At 37.6% G+C, this 12,334-nt stretch overlaps 1 protein-coding gene across 1 annotated transcript in view; it reads left to right on the top strand.

Moving 5' to 3' along the window:
* Window positions 1-12,334, top strand: part of TTC6 (tetratricopeptide repeat domain 6) — a 329,783-nt gene that overhangs the window by 231,590 nt on the left and 85,859 nt on the right. Inside the window, exon 13 of the mRNA XM_027847447.1 lies at window positions 6,924-7,006. Within this exon, the coding sequence (XP_027703248.1) occupies window positions 6,924-7,006 (83 nt within the window). The remainder of the gene's footprint in view (window positions 1-6,923; window positions 7,007-12,334) is intronic.

Below are 12,334 nucleotides of genomic sequence, written 5' to 3'. Positions count from 1 at the left end.
AGAGGGGAGGAGGGAGCGCATTCCAGACTGGGGAACAGATGGTACAATGACACAGAGATGTAATGATGTGTGTGAGGAACAAACTGAATCATAGAGTGCATGAAAGGAAATAATAGGTAATAAGGCTACTGTGAAGGACTTTACAGAAATTCATATATTTTCCTAGATGTAATCGGAAGTCACTGGAGCTTTTTGAGCTGTGATAGAGTCAGACTTGGCTTTAGGATACCGAGGGGTGGATGGCATTGCCATTAAATATAATAAGGAAGTTAGCAGGAGGGATACACTTTGGAAGAAATCTGTTGAATTTATTCAACTTTGGACAGGTTAAATTTGATGTGCCAGTTTAAAATCCATGTGGAGATATTTAGCAAGCAGTTAGAAAATGCAAGGTGTTGAGCTAAGTAAGGGAAAATGTCTAGATTTCTGGTCTGGAGATACAGTTTGGGAAACCATCTACGGGAAGTGATAGATTGAAGACATAGGAGTGGATAAGATAGCCAAGGAAGGTTGTGGACTGTCACAGGAATGCCACACTTAAAGGGTGTAAGGGGAAATGGAAAGGCACAAGTAGTTAGAGAGGTAGGAGGAGGACTATGAAAAAAGAGGGGGAAATGCCAAGGAGGGGTAGTTAAAACTATCAAATGTTTCACAGAGGTAATTGAGGAGGAGGATTGAGAAAAACCTTTTGGATTTGGTGATAAAATGATCATTGATAATCTTGAAGGAAACAGTTTTCCAAGAACCATGAGAATAGAAGCCAGAGTGCAAGAGAAAAAGATGAGTGAATGGTGAGGCAACAGAATCACTGAATGTAAACTATTCTAAGATGTTGACAGAGAAGGAAATGAGGATGATAAGGTGATAGCAAAGCAGACAAAATGCTCAGAGAAAGGACATATAGGACAGATTAATGATACTCCAGAAAGAAAAAAAAAAGATTGATATGACAAGGCAAGGGCAATAGATTTTGGCAAGGAAAAGGGCTACCTCTTCATCTGAATCAGAAGGGAGAAGGAAGCAAAGATATATCTCTGACTTGATTTCTTGCTCTCTAGAGTGGCTTTAAGAAGTGGAAGAAGGGAATCAAGAGGACTCATGTTGGATGACCTCAATCTCAAAAAACAAATATTTATTAAATATCTACTATGTTCATGGTATAAGCTAAGAGTGAGAAGAATAGAAAAGCCTTGGAACAGGTTCTGTATGGACTGTAATAGTGGCTTGGTAACATAAAGACTGTTAAGCAATAATGGGGGTCCAGCAGATGTCAGAGAGCATAAATTTGTATTGGATCAAGTCAATACAGATTTTGTGACTTTCTGTTGTTGAAAAAGTGAGTAGTATAGGTTATCCAAGATTAGAAATTATTAAGGTATTATGGTCACAAAGTTAAGAAGAAAGATATTCAAGGATGGAAGTGAATGTTTCTTGGAAATTGACAACTATGAGTCAAAATTGGGTATAATGGCAGAACCAGGTATGATGGAATGGGAGAATAGCTAAAGATTGAGAAACCAAAGGTCATCATGATGTATAAAACAGAATTAATAGACATGAGAGTACAATGTAATTGAAAAGGGAGAAATTATGATCAGAAGAGGCTATTTTAAGTTTTGGGGAATAAAGAAGCTTTGGCTATTGATGAGGACTAAAGGATAACTGCCTTGGTGAAGGTGGAGGTTATAGGGAGTTGGGTTAAGGTCTTAAAGAGTTATCAACTTGGATACTGAATTTAACAGGAGATAGGAGTAGGAAGGGAAAATGACACCCAAGTGTCAAAGTTGTTGAGGAAGGCATGAAAGTAATCTGGAGATCCATAGATGACAGTGACAAGGATGGGGAGATGGTGAGTGATAGTCCAGAACAAGCACTGAGAAGCATTTAATATGATAACTCATCTTTCTAATCTTGTGAGTTTGGGAAAATGGGCATCCCTGGGTAATGCCAATAACAGCCATAATTAGAAAGATTTGTCAGATAGGTATCCTCCAGAGAAAAGACAGATTTCAAGTACATAGAATTTATGAAAAGAGTTCAAGAGGAAAATATCAAGAATCTATGAAGCTGGGAGCCTATGTAATGGAAATAACTAGTAGAAAGATAAACAGGGTCTAGAAAGGGGAATAGCAAGGTGTATTTCTAGACAATAGAGATTATGGAGGCAAGATGTAGCCTAGAGAGGGACATGTTTAGCTTGAGAGAAGAAAGGCTACTGCACTGACTAAGTAAAATTAGTTAACACAGAAAAACATTTAGAGATGATCTACTAGGTGGGTATATTTGAGGAGGAGGTGAGATTTCACATGGCTCTTAAAAAAGATGTGAGATGTGAAGAAGCTGAGAGTAGAAGGGAGGGCATTCTAGAGCTCTTTGAAGAAATGTGAGCAGAAGTAGGGGAAAGAATGTGCAAACGATTTTTGTGGGACAGTGAATAGAATACTGAATATAACGGAAAGATCATTTTGGGGAATAGTGAGTCATTTATGTGATGATATTTATGTTAATTACATTCAGTTGTGTTTGGGATATTTTTTTCCTATCTAAGCCAGTTAACTTGTGGCCAGGAGGAACACAAACATTTTGATTACTTGTTCTTTTTTCCATAGACACAAACTCTATCCTTCAGTCCTTTTTTGCTCCCCTAATTTACCATTTACTCTCTCTTAGGATGATTTTCCCCATTGTTCATGCTACCTAAAAGTCCAATGTCCTCTCGTTCTCTATTCGACTAACGAGTTCTATATGTATTCCATGGTCACTTCTGCATAGTAATACAAGGAACCCCATTCAATCTACAAATGACTATTTCCTCCTTGCTTGGTTGATTGGCAGGAAGCTTGTGTGCCACACAAACCACCCCTTTAAGGTGACTGTTTAATAAGTGGAATTTCAGTTCTCCCCCACCAACCAGGGAAAATCAAGTTGAAACAGACAGGAAAATGGTTCTGGTTCTTGACACTTTCAGAAGGAAGCATAGATCCATGTGTCCTCGAGCAGACTGGACCTAGGGTCAAATAATAGGCCACTACAATCTTTGAGAGACTAACTGGGCTACTTCAGGGTACATGGGCTCAGAAGAGTTGAATATTGTTTCAGGATATTATCATTTTGTTGACTATTTAAAAGATAGTGATCCTTAGGCCATTGATTATAAATAAATCCAATATATAATATTTGTCATTGATGTATATACGTACATATGAATACACACAATGTATTATTTTCCAACCTAGGAAATTTCCAGCATGGGACTTTGTTCCACCAATGTGGCTTGCACTCCATCTGTAACTTAATTAATCGGTCTTAAGGAGTTATTTGAAGTACATTTGCCCAGGGTCATACAGGTATTAAGTGTTAGATATAGGATTTGAACCTAGATCTTCCTGACTCCAAGCCAGGCACTCTGTCCTATGTGTATGTATAAAGTTTATTAGTATAAATAATATATAGTATAAGTTTGTTCATTTGTACTTGAAGATCCTAAAGAATAGTATACTGTATTTGCATATTTTTTGAGTTTCCCTTCCAATTTAGCTGATGAGAACAAATTAAGTGTCCAGCAACTGAACAAACTGAGGCTATTTTTGTCAACTCAAGAGAAAATGGGAATTTTCACTGGCTTATGGAGGATATGGGGCTTTTTGTTGTTTGAAAGGTAGATGGGACAATCTGATGATTGATGAAAGACATGGGGTAGATAGGAAAGTTTTTAGCTGGCAAGAAAGACAGGCCAAGGTGTAACATATATAACTATGACAGTGTTGAAATGGGCAACAGGGACATTATCTCTGAGGTCCATCTGAGTTTCAGTCTTTTGACTAAACTCAGCAGAAAGAAAAGATTTCAATTCTTTTTTTTGTGTGTGCATTTCTCTCTCTTTTTTTTAATGGTAATTTTTATTTATTTTTTTGTTTTCAACATTTACTTCCACAAAATTTTGAGTTCCAAACTTTCACCCCATCTCACCCCTCCTCCCACCCCAAGATGGCATGCATTCTAAATACCTTTTCCCCTACTCTGCCTTCCCTTCTATCTCTCCCCCCCCTTCTCTTAACCCCTTCCCCTTCAATTTTCCTGTAGGGCAGGATGGATTTCTATACCCCATTTCCTGTATTTCTTATTTCCCAGTTGCATGTGAAAACAATTTTTTTAAACATGTGTTTTTAAAATTTTGGGTTCCAAATTTTCTCCCTTCCTCCCTCCCCACCCACCCTCATTGATGAGGCAAGCAACTAAATATAGATTATATATGTGCAGTTAAGCAAAACACTTCCATAGTAGACATGCTGTGAAAAACTAACTCTATTTCCCTTAATCCCGCCCACCCATTTATTCTGTTCTTTCTTTTGACCCTGTCCCTCCTCAGAAGTATTTGCTTCTGATTACTCCCTTTCCCAATCTGCCCTCCTCTCTATCATTTCCCTACTCTCTTGTCCCCTTCCCCACCTATTTTCCTGTAGGGTAAGACAGATTTCCACACCCAATTGAGTGTGTATGTTATTCCCTCCTTAAGTCAAATCCTATGAGAATAAAATTCACTCATTCCCTCTCACCTTCCCCTGTTTCCCCTCCACTGTAAGAGCCTTTTCTTTTCTGTTTTGTGTGTATGTGGTTTTTTTGGTGGGATAATTTACCCCATTCTACCTCTCCCTTTCTCCTTCTCCTAGTATAGTCCTCTCTCACCCCTTAATTTTATTCTCCAGATATGACCCCTTCATTTTCAACTCACCCTGTGCCCTCTATCTATCTATATCTATATATACCTACGTGTAATTTTTTCCCCTCCAACTACCCTAATACTGACAAAGGTCTCATGAGTTACAAATATCATCTTTCCATGCAAGAATGTAAGTAGTTCAACCTTAATAAGTCTCTTACGATTTTCTCTTTCCTGTTTACCTCTTCATGTTCCACTCAAGTCTTGTATTTGAAAAACAAATTTTTTATTCAACTCTGGTCTTTTCATCAAGAATGCTTGAAAGTCCCCTATTTCACTGAATGACCATTTTTTCCCCTGCAGGATTATACTCAGTTTTGCTGGGTAGGTGATTCTTGATTGTAATCCTATCTCCTTTGCTCTCTGAAATATTATATTCCATGCCCTGTGGTCCCTTAATGTAGAAGCAGCTAAATATTTGTTATCCTGATTGTGTTTCCACAATACTTGAATTGTTTCTTTCTGGCTGCTTGGAATATTTTCTCCTTGACCTGGGAACTCAGGAATTTGGCTACAATATTCCTAGGAGTTTTCCTTTGGGGATCTCTTTCAGGAGGAGATCGGTGGATTCTTTCAATTTCTATTTTGCCCTCTGGTTCTAAAATATCTGGTATCTAAAATATCTAAAATTTCCTTGATAATTTCTTGAAAGATAATGTCTAGGCTCTTTTTTTGATCATGGCTTTCAGATAGTCCAATAATTTTAAAATTCTCTTTCCTGGATCTATTTTCCAGGTCAGTTGTTTTTGCAATGAGATATTTCACATTGTTTTCTAATTTTTCATTCTTTTGAATTTGTTTTACAGTGTCATGATTTCTCATAAAGTCACTAGCTTTCAATTGCTCTATTCTAATTTTTAAGGAATTATTTTCTTCAGTAATCTTTTGAACTTCCTTTTCCATTTGTCCAATTTTGCTTTTTAGGGCATTCTTCTCCTCATTGACTTTTTGGCAAAAGAGCCATTTGGGTTAGGCTATTTTTTAAGGTGTTATTTTCTTCACTATTTTTTTGGGGTCTCCTTTAGCATCACTCTCAGTTTTTCCTCTACTTCTCTTACTTGCTTCTCAAAATCCCTTTTGAGCTCTTCCAAGGCCTGGGACTGATTCATATTTTTCTTGGAGGCTTTGGATGTAGGAGCTTTGACTTTGTTGTCTTCTTCTGGTTGTATGTTTTGATCTTCTTTGTCACCAAAGTAAGATAATATGGTCTGACTCTTTTTGCACTGCTTACTCATGATCCAGGCCAATTACTTGAGTTTTGAACTCTTTGTTAAGGTAAAAGTCTGCTTCCAATGTGAAGAGTGTACTGTCTCAAGCTTTGGGGTTTGTGCTGCTGTTTTCAGAGGTAGTTCTAGGGACCTGTAAATTTCTTCCAAGGTGCTATGATAAGGGGTGAGGTGTTTTCACTCCACCACCACAACAAGCTCCACTGCACCAGTGTTCCTCCAGGACCACCCCTCAGAACTGTGACCCAGATCCAAGCAGGGGCAAAGCAAGAGATTCTTGCCTCAGCCCTGGCAAAGAGATTGCTGCAATCCCCCTCTGATCAGCAACTCGATTCCCCGCTCAGTCTGTGGGCCAAAAGCTCAGGAAAAAGCTGCGGCCCCGGGTAGTACTCGAGACTTGAGGCTGAGACCTAGCTCCTCTCTCACTGCAGTCACAGACTTTTCCCACTGACCTTCTAAGTTGTCTTTGGCGCTCAGGGGTTGAGAAGTCTGGAAACCACCATAGCTGCCCGTGATTCAGTCCTCTGAGGCCTGTTCCAGGGTCGCTGCAGCCTGCGCGCCCGTGCCGAACTGCGCTCCTCTCCCCGCCTGGCGCAATATACCTTTCTGATCAACCATCCAGGCTGTCGTTGGCTGGAAATTTGTTTCACTGTCTTTTTATGGGTTCTGCTGCTTTAGAATTTGTTTAGAGACATTTTTTTAGGTATTTGGAGGGCTTTGGGGGAGAGCTCAAGATAGTCACTGCTTTCCTTCTGCCATCTTGGCTCCACCCTCCTCAAGATTTTAATTTTTAAGAAAGACCATTTATACAATTTATCTCTTTTCTCATGTTTCTGTATCTTAATACCTTGCAGAACCCATGAAGTAAAATTTTCTAAGATATTCCCAAAATTTTTATTTTGAATAGACAGCACAAAATTATATAAAGGAAGCAGTTACTAATATTAAACATTAAGCTAATATTCCTAATTCAACAGATACAAAAATTACCAGAAGCAGTGAAGGATTTGTCTCGAGCCATCCACCTCCAGCCAGATGGAATCCACTTGTATATAATTAGGTAAGTAGACAAAAAGAACTTTGCTCTATCCTCATTGCATCAAGATAAGGATCAAAGTGGCACATATACATTGGCATACATAATATGTATGTGATTATATAATATACAAATTTATGTATTTACATAATACATCCATATGTATACATATGTACTAATATATACTGGTGTCTATTGTGTGGGATATATTATGTATATACATACAAAGATATGCATTCTATATTATTTATTTTAGGAAAATCACAAATTTCATTACTTAACATGTTAGTAAGATTTTTAGATTCATCTTGACCATTATTTCCATCAATTACTGAATCAGTAAGCATTTATTAAGAAGTCACTACGTGCCAAGAACTGTTCTAAATGCTAGGGATGCAAAGAAAGGCAGTTCCTGCTTTGAAGGAGCTCACAATCTCATGGGGAAGATAGCACACAAACAATTATATAAAAATAAGGTATATATATAGGATAAATAAGAAATAATCAATAGAGATAGGAGAGGTTTCCTATAAAGGGTGGAATTTAGCTGAGACCTAAAGAAAGTCAGAGACCCAGAGGTGGAGATGAGAAAATGGCTGGAGCTGAGAGATGTAGCATCTTGTTGGAGGAACAGCAAGGCCAATGTCACTAGATCAAAGAGTACAAGAAGGTGTATAAGGTGTAAGAAAACTGAAAAGGTAGCAGGGGGATAGGTTGTAAAGGGCTTTGAGTGCTAAATGCTCTATTAAGTGAAAGGATTGTCTTTCTTTTTTCTAATTGCATTCCCAATTCTTAGCACAGTGTCTGGCATATCACAGGTGCTTAACATATGTTTATTGGATTAGATTTTTTAGAATAGGATGATGAGCATAAGTAGGCTGCAGCATCTTAGCAATAATGACCCAAGCAACAAGAAGAAGCTTAGAAGAAGATGTATTATACAAAGGAAATATATGACTGAAGAAGGTATATCATGGAGCAGTAGTGAGAGATAACATAGAGATGGCTTAATGTTTAAAAGTCAAGAGGAAAGCCACGTTGGGTAAATCTGCTAGGAAAGACTTGTGGAGGACATAGATGACAATTACATAAGAATACGTGGATAGCTTAGATTTTTACTAGAGGAGAAAATCCTGCATATCAATGAGATCACACATCCACTGAAACATTAAATTATATTAACAATAATAATGACAATCACTCATTACATTTGTAATAGACTTGGTAGTTTTCAAAATGTTTTCATATCACTGGATCCTCAGAACAACCTTGTGAGGTAAACAACTTACTTATCAAGCTTTCTGTGAAGCATATCTGGCAAAAATTATTCATTTCAAGTATCACACCCTCTTTTTCCCTTAAAGGAGGTGCAGATACACAGGAAGCTATAGTCACAACCCTGCACACAGGTAGCCCAGACCATAGGATAGTCTTCTCACTGGACTGAAGCAAGCAGTGGGATTCAGCAGCCCCCTGGGTGTCTAAGCAGTCTTTTTTAAAGGACTGCACTTCTCACCTCCTGGCATGAGAAAGATTCCCTAAAAATTGTCAGCTTCACCCAGCCTAACCCTCATCTGCTTAGAAACAAACAAAAAAATGTGCAAACATTTTTGCGAAGATGATTCTATTCACCATTGATACATGGAAGGTGTACATGCTTATGGACAACAAGAAATTCAGTAGACCTGAAAGACAAATAGCTCTTGTGAGAGAGCTTGGCAAGTATTGCATCCAAATAGCACCCTTGAGTGAAACAAGGCTAGCAAATTAAGGCCACCTTACTGAAATCAGAGCTAGATACACATTTTTCTGGAGTAGCCACAGTGATGGGGAGTGCTATGAAGCTGACATAGGTTTTGAATTCAAAACTAATCTAGTCAACAAGCTTGTGTGCTTACCAAAAGAAGTGTGTGACAGGTTCATGACAATGCTGTTGCCACTTGCAGGAAATCACAACACGAACTTCACCAGTGTGTATGCTCCCACCATGATGAACCCTGATGAGGTCAGGGAAAAATTTTATGAAGACCTGAACACTTCATCACTAATGTGCTGAAAGAGGATGATCTTGTAATTCTGAGTGTCTTTAACACCAGAGTAGGCACAAACTACCAGACATGATAGAGAGTCCTTGGGAGGAATGGAGTCAGAAACAGCAACAGCAATGGTTACTTACTACTAAAGACTTCTGTGTCTAATGGCCTTTTTTTAAATGATTTTCTTTTTTTGTTTTTTGGTAAATTTTATTATTTTAAACTTAAATACAAAATAAGGAAAGAAAAAATTGCCATGTACACAGCAGAACATAAGAAAGGATTCAATATAAAATAATAAATTTCCATTTCAAGAAAACCTATATAATAAATACTGCACATTGTTTTCAAAGCAGCCCAGATTTTCTTTGCTACCTTGTAGATTTTCTTTGGTTCTCTGCTATGCACCTTTTACTTTATTTTTCCCCTCCTTCCCTCTCATCCCCAACCCTAAAGAAGGCTACAATTAAATATGGATACATACAGATAGATATCTATAAACATACATATATATATGTACACATATATAAACTCATACACATATACCTAAGACCATACTATGCTTAATTCCACTTGTCATCTGTTTCTCTGAAGGTGGATAGCATCTTCCCTCATAAGCCCAAGTCTTCCCATGTTTTTCTAAATCAACCAGCTCATCATTTCCTCCACCACAACAATATTCCAACCCAACCACATCTAATCTGAAAAATTTGTCTATGAAAGTTTTTTCCCCAATTTTCTGCATTCCTTCTATTCTTGGCTGCATAGGCTTTATTAATACAAGAAATTTTTAATTTAAAATAATTGAAATTATCCATTTTATACTTCAAAAATGCTCATACCTTATAATATAGTTTAGGGACTGATACTGCTGAATCTGCTTCCTTTACATATGTTTCCCCTGGTTTCTTTGAAGTCCTTGATCATATGAACTTTGTTACTATTTTTTTCTTACTCAGTAGAAAATTTTTTTGGTAATTTAGTTGGGATGACATTGAATTAATAGATTAGTTAGGTAAGATTGTCATTTTAATTGTATTGGTTTTATGAACAATAAATATTACTTCAATTATTTAGATCTGACTTTATTTGTATAAAAAGTGTTTTCTATTTATATTCATATAGTTCCTGTGTCTGTTTTGGCAGGTATACATTCATCTAGTTATTTTAAATGGTCTAAAGCAATATTAAATAATATTGCTGATGCAGTGTAGTTTCCCTATTTTTATCTTTTGAATAAATCTATTTTAGCGTTAACTTTGAGATTCTGATTACTACTCCTGCTTTTTTTACTTAATAAATTCTACTCCTGACCTTCATTTTGTCTTTATGTGTATCTCTCATTTTTATAGCATTTCCTGAAAGCAACATACTGTTGAATTCAAAATTTTAATCTGTTATCAGTTTCCACTTTATGGATAAATTCACCCCATTCACAGTCTAAGCTATAATTATTTGTGTATTTTCCTCCTTCCTATTTTGTTTACTATCCTTCTCACCCTATTCCTATCCCTCCTCATTCCTCTGCTTTACTTCTACTCGCTGCCTTGCCATCCTATTCCTTAACCTACCCATCCCTCCAAGAGTCCCTCCCTTATCCTCTTCCCCTGCCCTATCCCCTTTCCCTCTTATTTCTGTGTTAAGAAGACTTTTATACCTTTCTAGATACACACTTTGTTCCTTCTTTAGCCTATTCCCAAACAGAGTAAGGTTCCATCACTACCCACTCTCCCGCCTACTAGTTTCTTCTGTATCAATTTTTCTTTTTGTTGTTGTTGCTGTTGTTGCTGTATGCTTCATTGTACAAGATAATTACTTCTTGTTATGTATCCCTACACAGTTTTATTTTTTTAAATCATCTCAACTTACACAGTTCATCCCAAGACTCTTTTCCAAACTACCCAAATAATTATGATAGTCATAAGAGTACTGCTAATATTTTCACATATAAGAAGTAAACAATTTGACCTCATTGAGTCCCTTATAATTGGTCTTTAATGTTTACCTTATATTTCTCCTGGATATTATGTGTATAATTTTCCCTTAAGTTCTGCTGTTTTTGTCACAAATACCTGAAAGTTTTTCAGTTCATTAAATGTCCTTTTTTTTCATTCAAGGTTATTCTTAACTTTGCTGGGTAAGTTACCCTTGGTCATAAGCCCAGCTCTTTTGCTCTATGAAAATAGTATTCCAAGACCTACAGTCCTTTAACATAGTAGCTGCTAGGTCTTGTGTAATCCTTATTGTAGTTCCCTGATATTTAAAGTGTTTTGGTTTTGTGTTTTTTTTTTTCTTGTTGCTTCCACTATTTTCTCCTTAGCCTGGGAGCTTTGAAACTTGGCAATGATAACTCCTGTAAGTTTTCCTCCTGGGATCTCTTTCAGGTGGTGATTGGTAGATTTTTTTCTATTTCTGCTTTGCCTTCCTGTTCTAGAACAGGGGTGGAAAACCTGCAGCCTCAAGGCTGCATGTGGTCCTCTAGATCCTCAAGTGCAGTCTTTGGACTGAAATCAAACTTGGATCCAAAGATCCTTCCTTAAGTTTTTCATTCTCTGTTTCAAGTTGATTGACTCGTCATGATTTTCTTGGATTGCTCTTATTTTTTTTCTAATTTTTCCTCAATCTCTGTTATTTGATTTTTAAGTTCTTCCAAGAATTCTTTTTGTGCTTGGGACTATATGATGTGTCTCATTGAAAAAAGGAGTGGCTTTTTTTTTTTGTTCCATTATCTTCCTCTGAACATGAATCCAGATCTTCTTTATCCCCATAGTAGCTATCCATGGTTGGGTTCTTTCTTCTTTGCTTACTCATTTTTACTTTTTTTTTTTGGTTTATTTTGTTTTTAGCAGCTATTAGTGTAATCAAGTTATAGTATAGGGGATGATGCCCCAAGTCCCAGGACCTTCTTACTGTTTTTTTCTGAGATCTGTCCCAGGGCTCAACCTTGGGCTCTCCTCTCCACTGCTAAGTCATTGCAAGGGCCCCTCATCACACCATTCCACAAATGATTTTGCTCCCTGCAGTCCTTCAGGTGGCTGCAAACTATAGCTGTCCTCTACCCTGGAACTGAAATCAGGTGCCCATAGCCAGTAGCTACTGCTGCTGAATTCACCAGGTGTGTGCTATCTCCTTCTCCCCTGCAGCCACAGCCTCGGACACATCTGGTCAGCAGAGCTGTGCTTGGCATTCCTCTACAGTGGAAGGGCCCTCAGTCTTCTCCTACTCAGCCGTCAGACCCCCACACTGTGAGATGACAGTTTCTAAGGCTGAGGCTGCCTTCAAACCCAGATGTCCCCGGGGCTTGTTGTTTGTTGATTCT

Source organism: Vombatus ursinus, unplaced genomic scaffold, assembly GCF_900497805.2.
Source record: "Vombatus ursinus unplaced genomic scaffold, bare-nosed wombat genome assembly UNPS02015406.1, whole genome shotgun sequence".
Lineage (NCBI taxonomy): Eukaryota > Metazoa > Chordata > Mammalia > Diprotodontia > Vombatidae > Vombatus > Vombatus ursinus.
The sequence above is the reverse complement of the archived record's forward strand: the minus strand, read 5'-3'. Positions and strand labels throughout refer to the sequence as shown.